Source organism: Ammodytes marinus, assembly GCF_949987685.1.
Source record: "Ammodytes marinus genome assembly, chromosome: 13".
Taxonomy (NCBI): domain Eukaryota; kingdom Metazoa; phylum Chordata; class Actinopteri; order Uranoscopiformes; family Ammodytidae; genus Ammodytes; species Ammodytes marinus.
The window spans coordinates 3,943,723-3,964,209 of NC_137217.1; the positions used below are offsets into that span (position 1 = coordinate 3,943,723).

General features: G+C 42.6%; 1 protein-coding gene across 2 annotated transcripts in view; it reads left to right on the forward strand.

Moving 5' to 3' along the window:
* The window catches only part of grik2 (glutamate receptor, ionotropic, kainate 2), a gene marked incomplete at both ends in the record, with an annotated part of 229,510 nt that overhangs the window by 74,285 nt on the left and 134,738 nt on the right, over nucleotides 1-20,487 (forward strand). For both annotated transcript variants that reach the window (XM_080039407.1, XM_080039408.1), the window contains 2 exons: nucleotides 7,323-7,490; nucleotides 11,760-12,017. In XM_080039407.1, coding sequence (XP_079895533.1) covers nucleotides 7,323-7,490; nucleotides 11,760-12,017 — 426 coding nt within the window. The remainder of the gene's footprint in view (nucleotides 1-7,322; nucleotides 7,491-11,759; nucleotides 12,018-20,487) is intronic.

The window sequence follows — 20,487 nt, forward strand, 5'->3', positions numbered from 1 at the left end:
AGTACATTTCTGCTTAAATGCATATACTGTGGCGGCCTAATTATTAAACATAAATTAAAATCAAAAAGAATGGATCGTAATTTAATTTTGAGCGGTGATGTCAGACTTTTGCCTAACCAATTGGGGAAATGCATCAAAGGCACAGGGTTTAAACTCCCAATTAGCGCTCAGCTCCACCTGTCGTCTCCTCCAATACAAATATCTAGTTATCTGATTACTTATTTTATATGACATAAATGTGGTTGTTACACTCCGGTACAGTTGGTGGCGGTATGCACCAAAAAAGTTATGGTTGCAACCCGCCAATAACCGAAAAGAAGAAGAAGAAGCTCCGCCTGTCAGCAAGACGTTTCCCATCAGACATTTCGCTCCCGCAGCCCGTGGGGAGCAACTGCAGCGACTTGCTCCAGTGTCTGTGTCCGTCTTGATACCGCGGGACTTCAAAGTCTCAAGCAGCCGAGCCGCAGCCAGCCACGGGTGCAAGTGGGACAAAAAGTCTAACCATAATGCAGTGCGCTCAGCAAGACAAGCGTCATAATTGCGCAGGTCTTAGCAAGACGGCGACAGGTCGAACGAGCCTACTTCCTCTCACAGTCACATGGCTGTCACATGACTGCTGTCTTGGTACCACCCCCAGTGGCCACTGGAAGGTACTGCAATGTGTGTCCCTTCCTTATTGGATGCTGGTAAAAATCACTGAGGTTGGGGCTTGGTTAGAATTAGATTAGGTGGCGTTACACCTAAGACATGGAAGTCCACTTAGTCATCAAGTAAGCTGAATGACCTTTTTCACCAATTAAGTAAATCCAAGTTGGAACTGGGTACTACTGAGTCGAAGGCTCCCGTGTTCATAGTACAATGGAACGCACCCCTGCTGACTGTCTGTAAAAGCCTCACTGACCGTGCGCTGTATTTGATTATAGTGTGGGAATGTTGCCACATACACTCAGATCATGTTACTCTTGCAAAGCTGCAAACACAAGAGCTTTCATCAGTGGGTCATATGCTCATTCACCATTGTTTTAACTCACTCTGTGATGGATAGTAACTTAACAGAAACTTTACTAGATTAAAAAACAAGTACAACTTTAACATGCAGGGCATATTTGTGTACAGTATAGTCATTTGGGCATTTAACAGCTAACCTTGAAATCATTGTACGACCCACTCTACCTCCACACCACATTAATTACTCAAATACAATGAACGGGGAAGCAGTCATTCACGTTTATTTTTGAGCAGCTGAGAAGGTTTTTTTTTCCACCACTTGGCATACTGCCTAACACAGACCTTAGAATTTTTTTTTAAATCACTGAGAATGCTGGGCCCTCGGTGGCTTATTGCTTAATTACTCTGTCTGATCAATCACAGAAGCAAGGGTTTTTGATCATGTATGTTACAAATGTGAGAGCGTACGCCTGCTGGGGTAAGTTATGCTTCAACAAATCCCTGGGATAAGTAGAGGGGTGGATGGCTGTGAGTGCTGTGGTCACTCTGTGTTATTGTCATTTGATTAGATTGATGAAGTGCTGATGGATTTCTCTCTGCTCTCTCCGGCTCTGGATTAGACAGCATGCCTTTTTAAAGGGGACTGTTACCTTAGAAGTGTTACACTGACTATAAAGGTTTTCAAATTGATTATTTATGATGTTTAATTGTATGCAGATTGACTTGTGACAGGCTGACACACCTGTTAGCCAGAAAAGCCTTCATATATATATAATATACACATCGTCCTGGTGAAAGCCAAACCAGTTTGCTCCAAGTTCACAAGGAACCTAGGAACTACTGTGAGCGGCATTCCACTGTTATTTTTTCTAGTAGGAGGTCAAGTTGTCTTGAACACTTTGGAAGAGAATGAGAGCCACAATAGAGAGAACAATTAGGAGGTTGTTTTTTCAATTATGCACTTCAAGAATAAAGTCGTAATACAATTTGTAATTCAACAGCGTTTTGCTTATGATTTTTTGATCCCGGAATTTTAAAATCTGTCAACAAAAAAATCAACTTTCAACGTCTTTTGTCCTGTATACACCTTATGGCATGTACTAACTATGTTAGAAATATCATGCTTTTCTCAAAAAGTGCACAATTGTTATGCTTATCCACTGTAGTAGTAGTACATCGCGTACATCCGATGTTTCCCCACTCCTACCACATGCGCAGGCCAGATTCCCTTTAATAGAAGCGTATAGAGATTCTCAGCAGGAAGAAGACAGCGCTTGTCGTGTGTGAACGGACCCCATTCCAAATGCTCAGCTTTCCAATTATAGAACATCCCGCTTAACTGATGCTTATTAATTCCTTCAAACTCATTATGGCATGCAAAATAGGGCTCTCCCATGAGATGAATACTAATGAAAAGGAGAAACGTTCTCAACCGTTTTCTGCTGCTGTCTTTTCTGTTTAGATGTTTGTTGTAAGCTCCGGCACACAGACTAACGCTGGAAAAATACACTGGAAGCTGAGGCGCCTCGGAGTACAGCGCAATGCTCCGGAAAATCATTTGGCTGGCCACACTGGGAGCCTGCTTTCTCAGCACCTGTCTGCTCTGAACGCGCTGGCCTTACCTTACCTTACCTTACCAACCTCGCAAATATACAATGTTGGGATGTATTTCTAACTACTGTGCATGTCCACACCCGTTGCACCTATTGTGATCATTTTGAATCAGTAATCTCTTCGAACCGTCTTCCAGTGGGAGTTAGACAAGAGGAGGAGAGCCCCCGCTCTTTCCCTGCTTCAGGGGAAGAGCAGGAGCTCTCCTCTCACAGAGCAGAGCAGGAGCCCTCCTCTCACAGAACAGAGCAGGAGCCCAAACCATCGGTGCTGCGCGTGAGGAGCGCTGATCGACGCTGCGCGGCTTGTCTGGTGTGCCTGGACAGATCTGTCAAGAGGGGCTCTGAAGTGAAACTGCCTGCTTCAATAGCTTTGTTGCGCTTCGGCATCCAGTGTGTTTCCGGCGTTAGGGCGCACCCACACTAAACCATCTGTACCGTGCCCAGGTATGTTTGACCCCCCTCAAGTCAGTGTGAGTGCTCCGCTACGTACTAGAGCACGGAACACTTCCTTGGTCCTAGCACAGTTGGGAGAGGTGTGCTTGGGCACGGTACAGATGCTACATGAGCCGACATGCACAGAAGCACACGCATAGACGGCAATTCCTGTTCCCCTCCACCCAATACGTCCATGTGTCAAATAATTTTTTTTTTTAAATGGCCTAAGGGTTTGTTACGGTCTGAAGTGGAAGAGAAATGTTTGCTGCAGATACCACTACACTCCAAATCGAACGAATGGCAGCAAGCAATCGTGCCCAGGCCTAGATGTTTAGGAGCAGTGTGAGTACAGGCTAGAGGGGGAGTGTTGTTGGCTATTGTGCTTGGGCACGGTACGGGGCAACTGTGACAAGTAAATGTCCCTGAAAAAAGGAGTATTCCTGAAGAGCCCACAAGTGAATCACTTTAAGGGGAGGGGTTTATCAGGAGCTGCGGTTATCGCTTGTGACAGGACGGGGGCATGTAGTACTCGTGTAGTGGTGTGTGTGTGTGTGTGTGTGTTTGTGTGAATGTATAGATTGCCGTCTGGACGTGAAGAGGGTCCTTACAGTATAGAGTGCTTGTAGTTGGGAGTAAATAAAGCTCTGTGTGACTGACACTGAGCCAGCAGGGCCAGGCCATAGGGCTAACCCAAACAAAACACTTCAATCTTCAGCCCTCTCCACTCTGCTCTCCCGAGGGGCTTGATTGATTGATTCTCGGGCCAATCAGAGTGCATTGATCTCAGGACTCGATCCCCCCCCCACCCACCTCATCCAGCTCCCCAGGCCTACTCCTCTCTGTGTCCATTCATCTGCTGTCTGTCACTAGTACAGTATTCACTGGAGGGCTGTAGCCGTGGAGAGCGCACTTTAAACACACTTCCGTAGCTTTCAGGAGAAAAATGCTGTACAGTGCTTTACGGTGATGGTATTGGAGACTGTGGATATGGTGGCTATCATTAGGCTCATGGGTCACTCCCACTAATGACTCATTTATATACAACATGAGTGTTTTTACGGTCTTGAGCATGTGCCTTTTATGCTTTTTATATTTCTCACATGGACAATCTCGGCAGTTGGGAGTACTTTGAGGTGAAGTGTGTAAAGGGACTTGAAGAAGATAGTGCTAGGAATATAGTATAATATGCAAGTATGTTTCCATTAGTGTATATTCACTTTAAAATATAAGTAGTTTTTTCTGCTTGACTTCACACTATCCCCAATGTCCATTGAGTATACGCTTGACTTTTAATCATCATGTAACATTTTCTTTACTACAAATGTATTTGTTGATACATTTCCTTTTGCAGTAATCTTTAACCTCCTAGGACCCGAACTCTTGCATGGCATGCATTTTTAATTTCTCTTTGCTATTTGGGCTGATTGGGACCTAATGAGTGTACAAACCAAGAATTATCTTTTTACATGATGTAGTTTCTGAGAAAAATGATGTCCACATATGAGGACCGCGGTTTTAAATCGAGATAAAACACAATGAAGTCAGAATTTAGTAATCATGAACAAAACTCTTTTTTTGGTGCCTGAACACAGCAGCATTTTTCCTGAGTGCAAAAACAAAATGAGAAACAACAATTGTGCCCCTTTGAGCAATATGGCTCATTAGAAAGGCTGCTAACAGTTGCAGGAAGACATATATCCTGAATTGTAGCCAGAGTCCTGGCCTTGGCCCTGGGGATGGTAGTCAAAGACCTGGCTTTGGCCCTTGGGTTGGTAGTTGGCAATCTGGCCTTGGCCCTTGGGTTTGTAGCCAGAATCCTGGCCTTGGCTCTTGGATTGGTAGCCAGAAACCTGACCCTGGAAGCCAGAATCCTGGCCTTGGCCCTAAGGATGGTAGCCGGAAAATTGGCCCGGGTAGCCAGAATCCATGGCTTTGGCCCTTGGGTTGATAGCTGGCTATCTGGCCTTGGCCCTTGGGTTTGTAGCCAGAATCCATGGTCTTGGCCCTTGCGTTGGTAGCCCGAACCTGGCCTGGAAAGCCAGAATCCTGTCCTTGGCCCCTAAGGATGGTAGCCGGAAAACTGGCCATAGCCCTGGCCCTTGGGTTGGTAATCAGAGACCTGGCCTTGGCCCTTGGGTTTGTAGCCAGAATCCTGGCCTTGGCCCTTGGGATGGTAGCCAGAATCCTGGCCTTGGCCCTTGGGTTGGTAGCCAGAATCCTGGCCTTGGCCCATGGGTTGGTAGCCAGAATCCTGGCCTTGGTAGCTGAAAACATTGCCCTGGTAGCCGGAAACCTGGCCTTGGCCCTTGGGTTGGTAGCCGGAAACCTGACCTTGGCCCTTGGGTTGGTAGCTGGAAACCTGGCCTTGGCCCTGGCCCTTGGGTTGGTAGCTGGAAACCTGGCCCTGGTAGCCAGCAGCCTGGCCTAGGCCCTGGGGATAATAGCCAGAAAACTGGCCTTAGCCCAGGCACTTGGGTTTGTAGCCAGAATCCTGGCCTTGGTCCTTGGGTTGTTAGCTGGAAACCTGGCCCTGGTAGCAAGAGTCCTGGCCTTGGCATTAGGGATGGTAGCCATAAAACTGGCCTTGGCCCTGGGCCTTTGGTTGGTAGTCAGAGACCAGGCCTTGGCCCTTGGGTTAGTATCCGGAAACATGGCCCTGGTTGCCAGAATCCTGGCCTTGGCCCTGGGGATCATAGCTGGAAAACTGGCCTTGGCCCAGGTCCTTGGGTTGGTAGTCAGAGACTTGGCCTTGGCCCTTGGGTTGGTAGCCGGAAACCTGGCCCTGGTAGCCGGAAACCTGACCTTGGCCCTGGCCCCGGCCCTTGGGTAAGGAGCCGGAAACCTGGCCTTGGGGTTGAAATTTACTGAAATGTACTCATTGTAACTGTAAATGAGGGCAACCTCAGTGTCTCTTGAGTGAAAAGTGTAAGGTTATTGATTGATTGATTGATTGATAGAAAACATATAAAAATGTTCAACAGAACTAAGTCCCGCTGTCCACATACAAGGATGTTTCAATAAAACTAACAGAATGAAGTCCCCCCGTCCACATATGTGTACATCATGTTTAGCAGCATGGTCAATCGTTACAGTTACTAGCTTTTGTAATTTTTTTACTTCCATAACAAACATTGAACACTTTTATACATAATCTGAACAAGAATCAGCCATGGAATTTGATTAGATTTTTTTCCTGGTCGAAGTTTGGATCGGGAGTTTCCATTTTGGGTGTTATGAACTTTTGGGTGTGTTGTCGGCCATCTTGAATCTAAAGTATAATGTATTATACTCTTCTGCCACCACTAAATGGCAGTATAATGTCCTTGTATGTGGACCCCAGGCCCTTTTTAGAGCAACATTTTGCATTGCGGTCTAGACAGCCCAAAAACCTCCTAGGAGGTTAAAAATATATTTTCTATTGTTGTACTTAATACATTTCTTTGACTGAGGTAAAGCTCAGAATGTCCACTCAACAGCCTATAGTCTAGGCTAGGGCCAGTGTTGTAGAGCAGAGTGTCCAGGGCCTAGACACTCACCTCTATCCAAACATTAAGAAGTAGAAGATTTGAACTAATCACTTTTGGGGAAATACATTCCCTGCGTTCCATTTCCCATACTTCCACACTATTTAGTATGCCAGAAAATGATTTAGGAAGTCCCAATACAAGCAAGCCAATTGTAGTCTGCTGAAAATACATAAATGCCCCACTAACTCCAATAGCATTTTGGAGTATTCGTCTTTATTCTTGACATAAATAAAAATAAATCTTCCTTATCCAATTTTTTTCTCTCTCCTGTGGCCCTTAAACTCTTCTGTACTTTAGTATGTAGTGTAGGAAAAAGAAAAAGTATGTGATTTGGAATGCAGGGATATTCTTCATGCCTTTGTGTGTTTCAATATAACTTGTGCACAGCCTTGACCAATAGATATGCATTAATGGTTGAATGTTGTCACAGTAATGGGGGCTGCCACATAGTCGGTGCAGTAAACTGGCACTGTCCCAGAGAGCAGTCCACGCTTCATACCAACGGGTCCGTCTTGACCGTTCTCAAGCCAAGTCCCTATACCTTTTACACGGTGGAAAGACAGTTCTTCTTTCCTTTTTTCTGTCTAACTGATAATAAAATGTTTGAAAATTTAAGCCAATTTTTCTTCTGAATAATTGAGATGCTTCCTCGAATGGTAATTATCAATGCAACAGAAGGTTCTGTGTCATTGTGACTATACTGGCAAAAGTGAAAGACCCATCTTTCCCAACAAAAAAAATGTAGATTTAAAATTACCCTGATACACCTCTAATCAGTTGTGTGTCTTTCTCTCGACAGGGGGAATATTCGAGTCTGTGGAGAGCGGTCCATCGGGTGCTGAGGAGCTAGCCTTTAAATTTGCTTTAAACACAATCAACAGGAACAGAACCCTACTGCCAAACACCACGCTCACCTACGACATCCAACGGATAAACATCTACGACAGCTTCGAAGCCTCCAGGAAAGGTAATGCACTGTGTGTGTGTGTGTGTGTGTGTGTGTGTGCGTGCGTGTGTTTCTGTGTGTGGCTATATATAGTCTATAGGCTATAGCCTACAGTAATATGTGTGTGTGTGTGTGTGTGTGTGTGAGAGAGAGAGAGTAGCCCATGTCTTTGGTTTATTTGAGAGTGTTTTTGTATATATATATATATATATATATATATATATATATATATATATATATATATATATATATATATATATATATATATGTGTGTGTGTGTGTGTGTGTGTGTGTGTGTGTGTGTGTGTGTGTGTGTTGAGTGTATGTGCCTCTGCATATATGCTTATTGCCATAACTGCTTTGCATTGTAAATGTATTTTTTCCCCCTTTTTGACTGGCGTGACGCGAGCTGCAGTGGCTTAGATTGTGACAATTATAATCAGGCGCAGGGAGAGGAATGGCTGAGCACTTCAAATGTAAACAGAGGGAATTGATTAGTTCCAGGTAATGACTCAGCGGCAGTAATTCAAAGACCTGTTTGGCCCCCGAGAGACAGCCAATAAAAAGCGCTATAATCTATCAGTTTTGTGTGTGTGTGCATCAAGGCTGACATTTCGAGTCTCTTATCAATTACAATCCCTTAAATATCCTGTCCCGGTGATTTAGCCGACTCGCTTATATCAAATACGGTGATTAGAGTGCACACACACAGGTCGGGCTAAGACAAAGACGTGCAGCGGTTTGTATTTGTTCCGTTTGCAATTTGGTGAAATTGATCTCGGTCACACGTTTAGCTTCAGCTTTGTTTTGTGGAAATGTAATGTGCAACCGATTGTTTAATCAATCTCACAATGTATAATTCACATAAGCTTTATTTAAAGAATGTAAATGACCACCTGCAACCAGTGGTGGACACATTTTTCAGATCTTAAGTATAAGTACAAAAACAAAACTGTAAAAGTACTCTGGTTACAAGAAAAAGTCCTGCATTTAAAACGTAACATCAATTACAATCAGTAAAATGCACTTAAAGTATTACAAGTAAAGGGACTCTAGGTGCAGATGTTACTGTTCTATAAGTTTATTAGTATTACTCATTAATGTAAAGCAGGTTTATACCAAGCCGCAACCACAGCAAATTCTACCAGCATCCAATGCGGAAGTGACACAAAATGCAGTTCGCCGAGTGGCCACTAAGGGCAGTTACCAAAACAGAGCAATTTCTCATTGACTCCCATGTTAAATAGGCTGTTTTCACAGCATTATTTAACCTATTTAAGGCCTGGTCCAAAACTCTATTCTAGTCTGTATGTTTAGGTCATGTCTCCATGACAACACTGAGGGGGGGGAATGTTTTTGGACCATGCTGGTTTTCATTCTATTGGAGGTTAAAATGTATCAATAATTAGGGGCGTGGCCTCTTGAGTGACAGCTAGCCGCTGGCCCTCACTTCACCTCGGAGGTAAACATCAGTTAGATGGGCGTATCTCCCTCCCCCCAACGTCACATCAATGCCATTTTTTGGTAAGAGGAAATGAGGCGGATTCAAAATCTGACAAGATGGCGACGTGCATAGAACAGGACATTTGGATGCAGTTGGAATAACTGAGATCAGCCCGGATGCTGCATCCATTTTATATACTATCTAAGGTTTATACCGGGATGAGGTGGTGCTAATTCTGTATGGGACTGAAAATGTATTTTATTCTTCATTGTGGCTTTAAAGCTGGGGTATGTGATTTCTGATTGGTCAAAGTTAACATGAGCTGTACACTTTGACCAATCAGAGCGAGGCTCCGATTCTCTGTTCTTATTGGCTGTTGGGACTGTCCAGTCACTTTGGCACGACTTTATTGGTGTACAGCATGTCAGGGAGGGACCATAGGGGAGGGACCAAAGAGAACAAGTGGATCGGTTGAGGTATTTGGATTCAAATCTCTATCCCAACTGCCATTTTCTCCCTGAATCCTCCACCCCAGCTTTAATTATCTCTTCATTGTATTCATAGGTTGATTGTTTGCTTAATAAAAATTTAAATAATTAAAAGGAAAATCAGCAAATCCTCAAATTTGAGAGACTAGAACCATGACATTTCTTGACATATTTGCATTTTCAAAAAATAACTTCTCAAAACAGTCACTAGAAAATTCAATTTCCCAATCACCTTATGGATTGATCAAGTAATTTTTCATCTGTGCGTGTAGACCAGGGGTCCCCAAACTACGGCCCGCGGGCCAAATGCTTTTTATTGGCCCGCGGCCGATTTTAAAAATAAATTGTAATAGGGGAGAACGGGGTAATTTGTCACACGGGTTGGTTGTCACAATCGTTATATCTCGGAACCAGAAGGCGCTGTCTGTGAAATTTTTATTTGTAAATATCCAGAATTGGGATCAGAGGTCACCTACATAGTCTTCCTTGGAGACAAACGACTGTTTGTGTTTTTCATGTCAAATTGAAAATATTTAGCTCCTCAGTATTTTTCTTCTAGGCTTTTACACAATGGGTTTATAACAAAACACTTTTTACCCATACAAAGTGTGAAGGGTAAACTATAGTTTAGATTGTGGTTAGCAAGCTAATTAGTTGTCAGATGGTTGTTGGCCTTGATGCTAGCAAGAAATTCAAGTTGGGGTTGGTCGTCAAATTTTTTGGGGGGTTGGTTGTCACATGTTATCTCAAGGCTGCAGCCAGAAAAGGAACCCAATAACGAAATAAATTGTCAAGCTGTAATCCTCACTGACACCCCAGAGAAGGAAAGAATAGAGCAGGAAAAGGCAGCTAGCAAGCAAAAGAAAAAAGGGCAACAAAATCAAAACAACCCAGTGCATCCCAAACTAGACCAGCTGCCAAGGCTACAGAACGTTATGTAGGCCTATTTGTCAACTTGACAATGCAATTAAACTTTCAAATTTAGTTCTACTTTCTTGCCTTCTTTTTAAGATTATTCCCATTAAGATTACATTGTGACAAACAACCCCATAGTGTTTGACAACCGACCCCTTGATGGGGTTGGTTGTCACAATGTGTAAGGGTGTCTTTGATGATTAATTTCTTCTTTATTACAATACGATAGAAAAAGTGACGGGTACACATTTCAAGCCAACACCTTAAGCTTCAATTTAATATAGGAATGACTATTGAAAGATGTTTAGGTGATAAGCAATTCTCACTAGAGTAAAAAGTGTGCCTACTTACCCCGTTCTCCCCTACTGTTGGGCAGTACACACTGTTTTGTGTGCATTAATCTTAATCGGTAAAGTAACTAGCAACTTTATATTTTCAGATTAATGTAGTGGGGTTGTGTAAAGGCCATGACACACCGGTCCGACTACCCGAAAATGGAGTCTGCCATTTCAGGCAGCTCCAGTCTGCCCGTCGCGGCCAAAAAAGTGCCAAGAACACACCGAGCCGACTGCTGACTTTCCGTACGCTCTGCGCTTGCGCGGGACGTAATGTCTCCATAACAGCAGGCGGCGCTAATCTGTATTGTGGCCCAAAGAAATACGGAAGCCGGAAATGATGGGACAGCTCTCTAGACCATAAACATCTATAGAAATACGTATTTATATGTATGGACCATAAAGAGCACCATTTTTAGCAGAGAGTGTCGAGCATGGTGTCGAGCAGTCAACAAGGGTTGATGCATGTGAGTACTCGCTGAACGAAATAAACAAACACATTAAAACAATGGCTAACTGTTGTTAGCTGTTTGTGCTACCCGCCTCACTTCCGGGCTTCACTGATTCGCTAACCCTCCACCAATCAAATTGCTCCAACTGAAAGACTGCCCGCCGCCGATTGAACATGCAAAAGAAGCCCGACGACATCTACGACGACCGACGTCACTGCACACACCAAACAGATTTGTATCCCCGCCCCTTCCAGACTCTCCGACGGCGATTATCGGGGCGGTGTGTCCTGGCCTTAAAGGAGACCATGGGTTCCATTACCTTAAATGAAAGGGTTAACTAAAATGGAGGATTGACAAACCAACGTACACATATGTTTGAATGGTTCTTTATTAAAGGAATACTTCACCCATACGGAACCAGCGTTCTTATAAAATCGCTAATATAATAGAATTAATTAGGTTTTTCTTCCCTCAGTCTTTTCTCAGTCTTCCCTTGGCCCAGCTGTCCGGTTAATCCTAACCCTACATTTTACCATGTGTGATGTCACAAAATCTAACATTTCTGCACATTTATACTACATAGGATCTCATAGTTCAATACACCTTCATATTTCCACCAGTGAAGTAAGTCTTTAACCAGTCTTCTCTTTCTCCAGCCTGTGACCAGCTTTCTTTGGGGGTGGCGGCCATCTTTGGTCCGGCTCACAGCTCCTCGGCCAACGCGGTGCAGTCCATCTGTAACGCCCTGGGGGTTCCTCACATCCAGACCAAGTGGAAGCACCAGGTGTCTGACAACAGGGACGTCTTCTACGTCAGCCTCTACCCAGACTTCTCCTCCCTCAGCCGGGCCATCCTCGACCTGGTACACTTCTTCAAATGGAAGACGGTCACTGTGGTGTATGATGACAGCACTGGTAAGAACACACATAGACACGCACACACACACACGTCCTATGCTTTTGATGATCGTTCTTTATTCTACCCCTTTTCTTTCATTGAAGTTGTCTGCCCTTCTGCACCTTCCCATCCGCTGCTAGGACGCTCTCTCATTTCAATCGCTGAGACAGACGGAAGTGTGTCTATGTTCTTACAGCCTGTTGCTCACACATTTCTTAGTAATCTAACTATATAATAGAGAATAGTATACAGGGTTATTCCTGCATAGAGACATTTTTGGCGACCCTCAAAGAGGATTTATTTATCAGCGCCAAAATGATAAAAATTGAGAATAGATTCAGTAATTTAAAACCTTTCCAAATGTGTTTCTAGATCAGCCCAATTTAAGTCATCCTTCCTGTAGGGCTGAGAGATTAATTGAATTTTCATTTTCGATTACGATTTTGGCTTCCCTCGATCATGAAAACTAAATTATTGTAATAAAATAATAATTTTGCCGCGCCCCGCAAATTTCAGGAACATAGGGCTGTGGGACCATCGGAGTGTGGGAACATAGGGCTGTGGTAACATAGGGATGACCCCCCCCGCCCCCCTGAGACATTTTCATATTGAATGCATAAGGTTTTTTTCTCTTTCTTAAAGGCATAGCCTACTAGGTAATTCTGGATAATGTTTGTTTTTGTCAAAATCAGTTTACAGAGCCTAGGCTGTGTATTAACAGCAGGTTTTTTTTCCAGCGCGCACACATAACCAATCCTTCAGTAATAACCTTCAGAATAGTGCTAAGAAAAAAATATTATGGAACGTTTAGTTGATGTAGGTGCTTTAGAAGTTGAGTTTTTCTTTCTTTGTATAGAAAAGGTATTCCAAACATTCATGAAAATGTTTCAAAAGATTTATACAGCAAAATAAGATGTGATCTGTAGTCCTACAATACTTCTGCTGTTACATATATATTGTGAGCACGTCTATTGTTGTGAAATCGGTGAACACTAAAGGAAATCTTGCATCCACTTGTGTCTGTGCTGAGAAATACATTAGAAAGAAATACATTTTTCATATGACCAAACTAATGTAGAAGAGCGGGGCAGAGATTTCTTTTGCCCTGGTATAGTGGATAGTATTGTTACCATTTGTAGATGTTCCATAATTCATGGATGTCAGACAGTGTGTGTGCTAGTGCAGAAGACATGCCTTTCCTTGTGACTCAGGGACCTTGTTTAAACCCATGCTATTATTGCAGTCCAGGTCACCAGGCGACAAATGCACCAGCAGGCTGGGTCCATGAACCATATGCCAGGGGTCAGTGTGTGCCAGCCTGGAGAAAGTCTGCCAGGCTTCAAGCAGCTACATCCAACACACACACACGCACGCACGCACGCACGCACGATTATAATAAGGAAAAAAAAGTAAAATGGATCCTTTGAGAAATTAAAAGGAAATCAAATAGTAATACTATTGGATGGACAGTGCCTGGATCATATCACTGTAGTGTGGGTTCACTGTGTTAAGCTATCATATCAAATGTTAAATGCTTGGATGTGCTGGATTAAATTGTAACATCAAATTAACAGTAACATCTGCCTATAGCGATGCAAAGTATTGCAATTCATAATCATATATTTTTTTATTTGTTTGTATAGTTGTTCTGCCAGCCAGCTATTTGAACCAATACATATGATAAAGGTGCAACTATACCACACACACAGGTAGATCAACAGAGAGATGTAGATTGCACAGTGTGTGTGTGTGTGTGTGTGTGTGTGTGTGTGTGTGTGTGTGTGTGTGTACTGTATGTGTACACACCTAAACACTCGTCCAACAAGTTCTTATCAAACAGACAAAACACCCATAGTGACACTGGTTTAGCACCTTTAAAGTGACGAATAGGTCATTTTGTTCACTTCAGACATTTGGAAATGTCAGAGTACGAAAAAGCACATGTGTGAATAATGAAATGAGTTATGGCTTTCCATTTAGCCGCCTCAGTTTTAGGGTCCTGGTATTCTGCATGCCGGCTCACTGTCACACTGATGGCTGACTGGGACATTTAAAAAGAATATAGCTCCATCATTCAATTTATCAGTAACACCAGGGCTTTTCCTACTTAAACTAATGACTCAATTGTACCTGAAAGGTAGCCACAGCCCTGAAACCATATAACTTTTGATTATAAAAAGCTATTTGCATTAAAAATTGAACCCCAACAAATTATTTTCAAAGATCAGCTTTTTTGTTTTTATTTTTTGAACTTATTCGTTTTTATCAAAAAGAAAAAATTTAAAATAGAAAATAGCCCAAGAATTCCTCAAATGGCGAGCAACAGTCCATTAATTCAATGATATATTTTTACAAAAGTATGAAATAGAAAAATGTTGCAACCATCATTTTACATTTTAATCAACTCATTTTATTACATATTTATTAGGGTTACTTATATAACATACCATGCATTCTTCCAGAAGGAACCACGCGACAGAATACAAGTAATACAACCTGGCTCAACACTATAGGGATGGAGGGAAAGGGAGGAATTGATTTGCGGCTGATCTCTCCACCTCTGTTAATTAACTTGTAAGGAGGACATCGTAGGTTTACGATTGGGGTTAATAATCACTTGATTTTTTTCTGTCTTGTTGATTGGGGAAATGAGATCATGGCTTGACCTGCCAATGGCTTCACCTTTTCTCATGCCATCTACATGGGTGAACTAATAGTGTGGACGGATAGCGTCGATGGTGTTGCACACTGAGGGGTCAAAGATAAATCCTATCTGATTTGCAGAGGTTGAAAGTAATGGATTATATTTACCTTACATTACTGCAATTCAGTCGTTTTTTTCTGTACTTGTCCTTTTTTTAAGTAGTTTATACAATCTGTAGTTTTTACTTTTGCTTAAGTGTGATTTTGTCTGAAATATTGTACTTCTCTACATTTTACAGCATGATCCGTTACTGAGTTAAAAAAAAAGGAGAAAAATTGTGCTCGGGAAAACTACTGCACTGGCACTGTAGGGGTTGCCGTTGAAAAGAGAAGCCAGAACTGATGCTCGATTTACGTTTATATATTTCCCCTGGTCTTTTTTGCACCACACAGGAGAGACCCCTCTCCTGATGTCGAAAAAGTAACTCAAGTCAATTATACTCTTGAGTACGTTTTATATAAGCTACTTTCTACTTTTACTTGGAGCAGAATGTTTCAGTACTCTTTACACCTCTGCTGATTTTGTTTCTTTATATTCGGTACCAGAAGCACATTGTCTGATTGTACTGAGCGAAGATGTATTGCGCCAAGTCAGTGCAGCCCAACATTTACATTATTATATCACTCTCATGGGATCCTCCCCCACCCCTACGAACACCCCTCACCTGCTGTTCCAAACCAATGTCTGCTATTAGGGGGGAATGGGATATAAAAGGGGCTAGGGAAACAACCCCATTTCTTCATGCTGTTTACCCCACCACGCGGGGAGCGAAACAAGCAAATCAATAACCGTAATGGGACTCTCCTCTAACGGCTATAACTTGATAATGGCAAAAACCTGAGATTGCAAGCAGCATGTGTTATAGCTCTCAGCAGCCAGCCATAATATCCATACAACTATACCTGGAACACTGCTGCTACTAGCACCGCTGCCTGCTGTAGAGTTTGATTAGGCCATAAGGGAAAACAGGGCTACTTTACAACAACACTGCCAGGGGGAAAAAATGACTGCTTCTATCTGCAGTTTACAGTATAGAGTCCATTTACCAAACCCACAGTCTTTACTCATGGCAGCCATGGCTACTGTGGTTGTGATTGAGATTAGGGAATACTTAAATTTGCCTTTTGTTTTTAAATGACCGTGCTACCTTTGCTATACCATATGGACAAATAAGATAGATATTAGAGTATGTGGACAGCTCCTCATCCCAGTAAGCTGACTGAGCGCTCAAATTCTTCCACACCATAAGGGTAAGCATTTCCATTATGTTGCTTTGTTTGTGCATGGGGGCATTGTCATGTTGAAACAGGAGAGGGTCAAACACAAACTGGTGATGCAAAGTTGTAAGCACTAAAAAGCTGTATTCCTCTTGACTGGCACTAATGCCTCGTTTCCACCGAGTAGAGCGGGTCGGAGCGGTTCGGTCCGGTTATTTTGGCTTTTCATTTGCCAAAAGTTAGGTAGGGTACGGATGTAAGCGAGCCTAACCGCTCTAAGACGCTCCCATTTTCGGTACTCCTCCGTTGGGGTACCCAAGAGTGAAGAGTGTCTTGTGTTTTTGTGAAGAATATGAGTGCAGGACTGTTTATTGTGTGGTGTTTTTCCTCGTCATTAAATTAATCAGTTTGCTACACTGTGTCCCACTGTTACGATGTCACGTAGCTGCCGCAGCCAGCGCTGTTCGCTCACTGTCTCTGTCTGCTTGCACCGAGCCGTCAGAAAGGTGGAGGTGGAGAAAAAGACAGCGGGATTTTTTTCTGATACTCTATGAGTATTTCGTCACACAGGGGACCCATATTAATGTTGAAGAAATATGAAAAAATTTAATTTTGCACAACAGGTGACCTTTAACTTTTGGACTCAATAGCAGCTATGATTAGCTTAATTTAAATGACAGGTAAAAGAGAAACATGCTAAAAATGCTGCTGTTCGTAGTTGTAGGATGAGCTGTCCCCACTGTGCCCAATGACAAATGAAGATACTCTGTAAAGATCATGGCTACCTGCCTGTTAGATATGGGCTATCATTTGTTTTAATACGTTAATCACTGAAGGCCTTGTATGTTGATTGAGTTGCCCAAATGGGGACATGGGTTGTACATTAGAGAAAGTTATAAACTCTCTGTGCAGGACACCAGTTACATTATTTGTATTTGAACTATAACTGCAACGTCTCTATTCAAAAATAAAATAGAAAATTAAAACATGTATCTTCTTGGGCGCATGAACATGCTCATTAGATTGAATGGTAATCTACTCTGTTTTAATTGGCTATTTCTTGTGTACAATAGCACATTTTAGAATCAACAAAAAAGATGGCCAGGAGCTGTTATGTTATTTTTTTCTCTGAATCAATGTTCTAGTTGGAAATAATCAATTGGCCCCGATCGCACAGCAGTGAAAACAACACCTAACTCAATATCAGCCAATATCAGCCAATATCAAGCCCTTTCTCTTAACACTTTGGTTTCCATGGCAGCAGTATCCTGAGGCCATGCCTGAGGTGGCAGAGGAAGGCTAATCACGTTTCCCCTGCACTCAACTCAACTGTCCTTTAAAATGTTGCCAAACTAAACCAACTTCGTGTGAAGCTTGGACAGAAAATAATACAATTAGTTACCTGAACAGGAAATACAATGTCATATAAATGTTTTACTTCATTTATTAATCATGAGAAAAGCCGCTCCGGCGCTGCCCGACTCAAATTTTTGCCGTGGTCGGTCAGCAAAACAGAACATTCTTCTTTCATGCTAATGAAATATTTGAGTGCCGTCTTCCAAACCGTTAAGTGTCGAGGACAAAGCCGTTTGAAATTCAAACAACGTATCACATCCATCTTTGTTGTTTTCATGCCCAGCACTGACATCATCCGGTTACGTCAACCCCTGAGCACCACACATAGGGCTCTGGCCCACCCATATCAGATAGAACGATTTGATTGGTAAGTCAGAATTTCCCGACACAGTTAATGAGCTCCAATGGATCGTGCCCAGACCAACACGCTGAGCTAATTTTAAATTGGCCAGCGGCAGGTCTTTCCAGGCTAGGTAGCTATGGTACTTGATCATAAAAATGGTCAGCTTGACAGCATATGTACTACAAGTAATATGGATCTCTGCATGGTGTTAATTCCAGAGTGTTCATTTGGAAGAGGCACAGAAGCTATTAAAAAGCTGTGTCTTACAAGTTGGTATTTAGTGGGGGGGCATGTCAGATCTTTGTGACATCCTGGTGGGACCTTAATGGGAATTGAAGGCTATAAGTAGCAACAGAGATACAAGTAAAAGTTACAGTGGCAAAGGTTGTGGTTGTTACAGTGGGTAATGTAACCAGTAATAGCAGTTAAACAATGATACAGTATGTGCCTGTAATGTTTGTAGAGTGTAGTGCTGCAGTAGTAGAATAAGTATTGTTATAGCAGTAATTCAGTCAGAGACACCTCACGTCAAACCGCCTTGAATGCAAGCAAACTCCCTCTCATTTAAGATTGAACCTGATAACATTGATATTGCTTTTAAGCAGGCATAATATCCTATAAAAATGGGACCAATTGAGTAAAAAGTTCCTCTATTAAATTCCAAAGCCAACAATGAACCAAGAATGTAGCCAACTGCTATATTAACACATTTTTGGGATACCAATGCAAATGATAAAACTATTTTATTTAATAGTATGGCTGATGACTAAAATAAAAAAGGCCTGATCGCTATAGAGAAAGATTGATAAACTGTGTGTAGTGTATGGTGGATGGATGGATTAGAGCAGTGAAGAAAAGGGACATAAAGAGAAATTGTGAAAGCCCATATTGTCCCGGTGAGAGTCCTTTCTGTGTACTTTAGAGGGAGTCCCAGGACCCCTTTAGTAATCTGTTTCAATTTGATGTGTCTGTGTGTGTGTGCGTGAGTGTGTGTGTGCGTGTGTGCATGTGTGTGTGTGTGTGTGTGTGTGTCACACCAGCGGTCCCAGTCCCAATCATACGCTCGACTTCCACTCAACAGCCTGTTTAGAGAAGGGCTCACTGACTCTTCAATATTCACCATGCTAATCCCACTTTCTTCTGCGCTGGAATGCTAATGGCAGCCGCAATGATTTCCAATACTCTGGTCCCATAGTATTGTCTTATATCTTTGTTAATTTGAGGCAGAGAAAAAGAATTGGATGGTAATGTTAAGTTGTGTGTTATTATTGTGACCATAGCTAATGTGTTTCCGATGAACACAATAAATGCCTAAAATAACATGAATTTAATCACTAATCATTGACTATTTCCAAGTTAATGTATCTGACTTTAATACTAAAATGTCCTGTAAAAAGAACGCCGATATCGGGGACTTCAGAAATCCTAGTTTTTATAAGGTGTTTTTGCTTAAATATCATATGAAAAGTTCATGAATACTTACCATTCCAGACGCATGTGTTTCGTTGCGGTTTTAGCTATTAATACATGTGTGAGAATGGATGCATGAGGAGGAGAAGGGGGGGCCACTGAGACTGTTCATGGCGAGCCTAGTTTTTATAATGCTTACACCCCTCTTCATATGCATTTGATTTGTCTCAGGACTACATATAGTAACAAAAGGCATTTGCTCCCATTCCCATATTAATTACTTTGAACTCATTTTATGGCAGAAAACTTTTTATACCCACTGTACCATGTGGCAAAAATGTGACAGGGGTAGAGTTAATTGCAAGAAAAAATGTGCCGGCTGAAGGAATGGATTTTTTTCTCTTTCAGCACAAAATGATTTAGAGCTGGGAGGAGGAGAACTATACGGTGTAGCTAATAACAAAGACACATTTTTTTTTCTCTGTTGTGACTGTGGCCCACATTCACACCCGCGGGTTTTCATTTATAATGAGCCAAACAGCTCCATGATATGCCTCCACATTCCTGAACAACTCTGACCGCAAGCTGAACCTTTTGACTTGCAGGGTTTGTTGTAACATTTGTCCCGACGTGTTGAAAGGAGTTTAATTGAACATAAATAAGCCCGGCGCGGGTCGCATTAACCTTGACCCTGGGTAGTCTGGTGCTCAGTGACTCATCAGCCATTACTCCCATCATGCAGTGCTGCGGAGCGTCTGGGGGGGAACCACTGTTAAGTGTCTACGCGGCCGAAGATTGAGTAACCCCTAGTAAAGAGAAATCTTATTTCTTGTGGCCTATGCAGTGCACTCAAAGGGGGGAGCAGTGTACATGCTTGAGGGGCTGTTTTCCTCACAAGGATATTTATCATAGACAGACCGATCTGTTTTTACGCTCAGGAGACTCTCTCTAGACGGGCCCCCTAATAAACACTTAGAGAGGATGAAATATTAATGCATGGAGTTAAATATGGATCCTAGAGCCCGTCGCTGTGCATTAAACACACCGTCAATACTGATCAGGGCCGACACACCCCTTCTCTTCTCCCCCTCTCTCCACTCCTGTCCTGACTGACTGACCGACTGGGGCCGGTGGATTTTTTTGGAAAGGTTTGAAGGGAAGATTCATCCATGCAGAACGGAAAAGGGGGGGGGGGACATCTTAGAAGTGAAAGGAGAGAGGGTTTTTTACCATTCCGACATGTGTTTATGATGAGCGAGTGTGGCAGTCAGATGTGCCGGCATGCGTTTATCGATGTTAACTAACCGGCCGTAAAACACAGAGATTTGTGCTCCAGCGGCGGAAACGGTTTCCCACCAAAGGCAGCTCATATGAAAATCAAGTGCTCACAGATTGAAACTTGAGTCTAATATAACTCACAAATACCCAGATTATGCAGCAGCTCTGAGACCAGATAG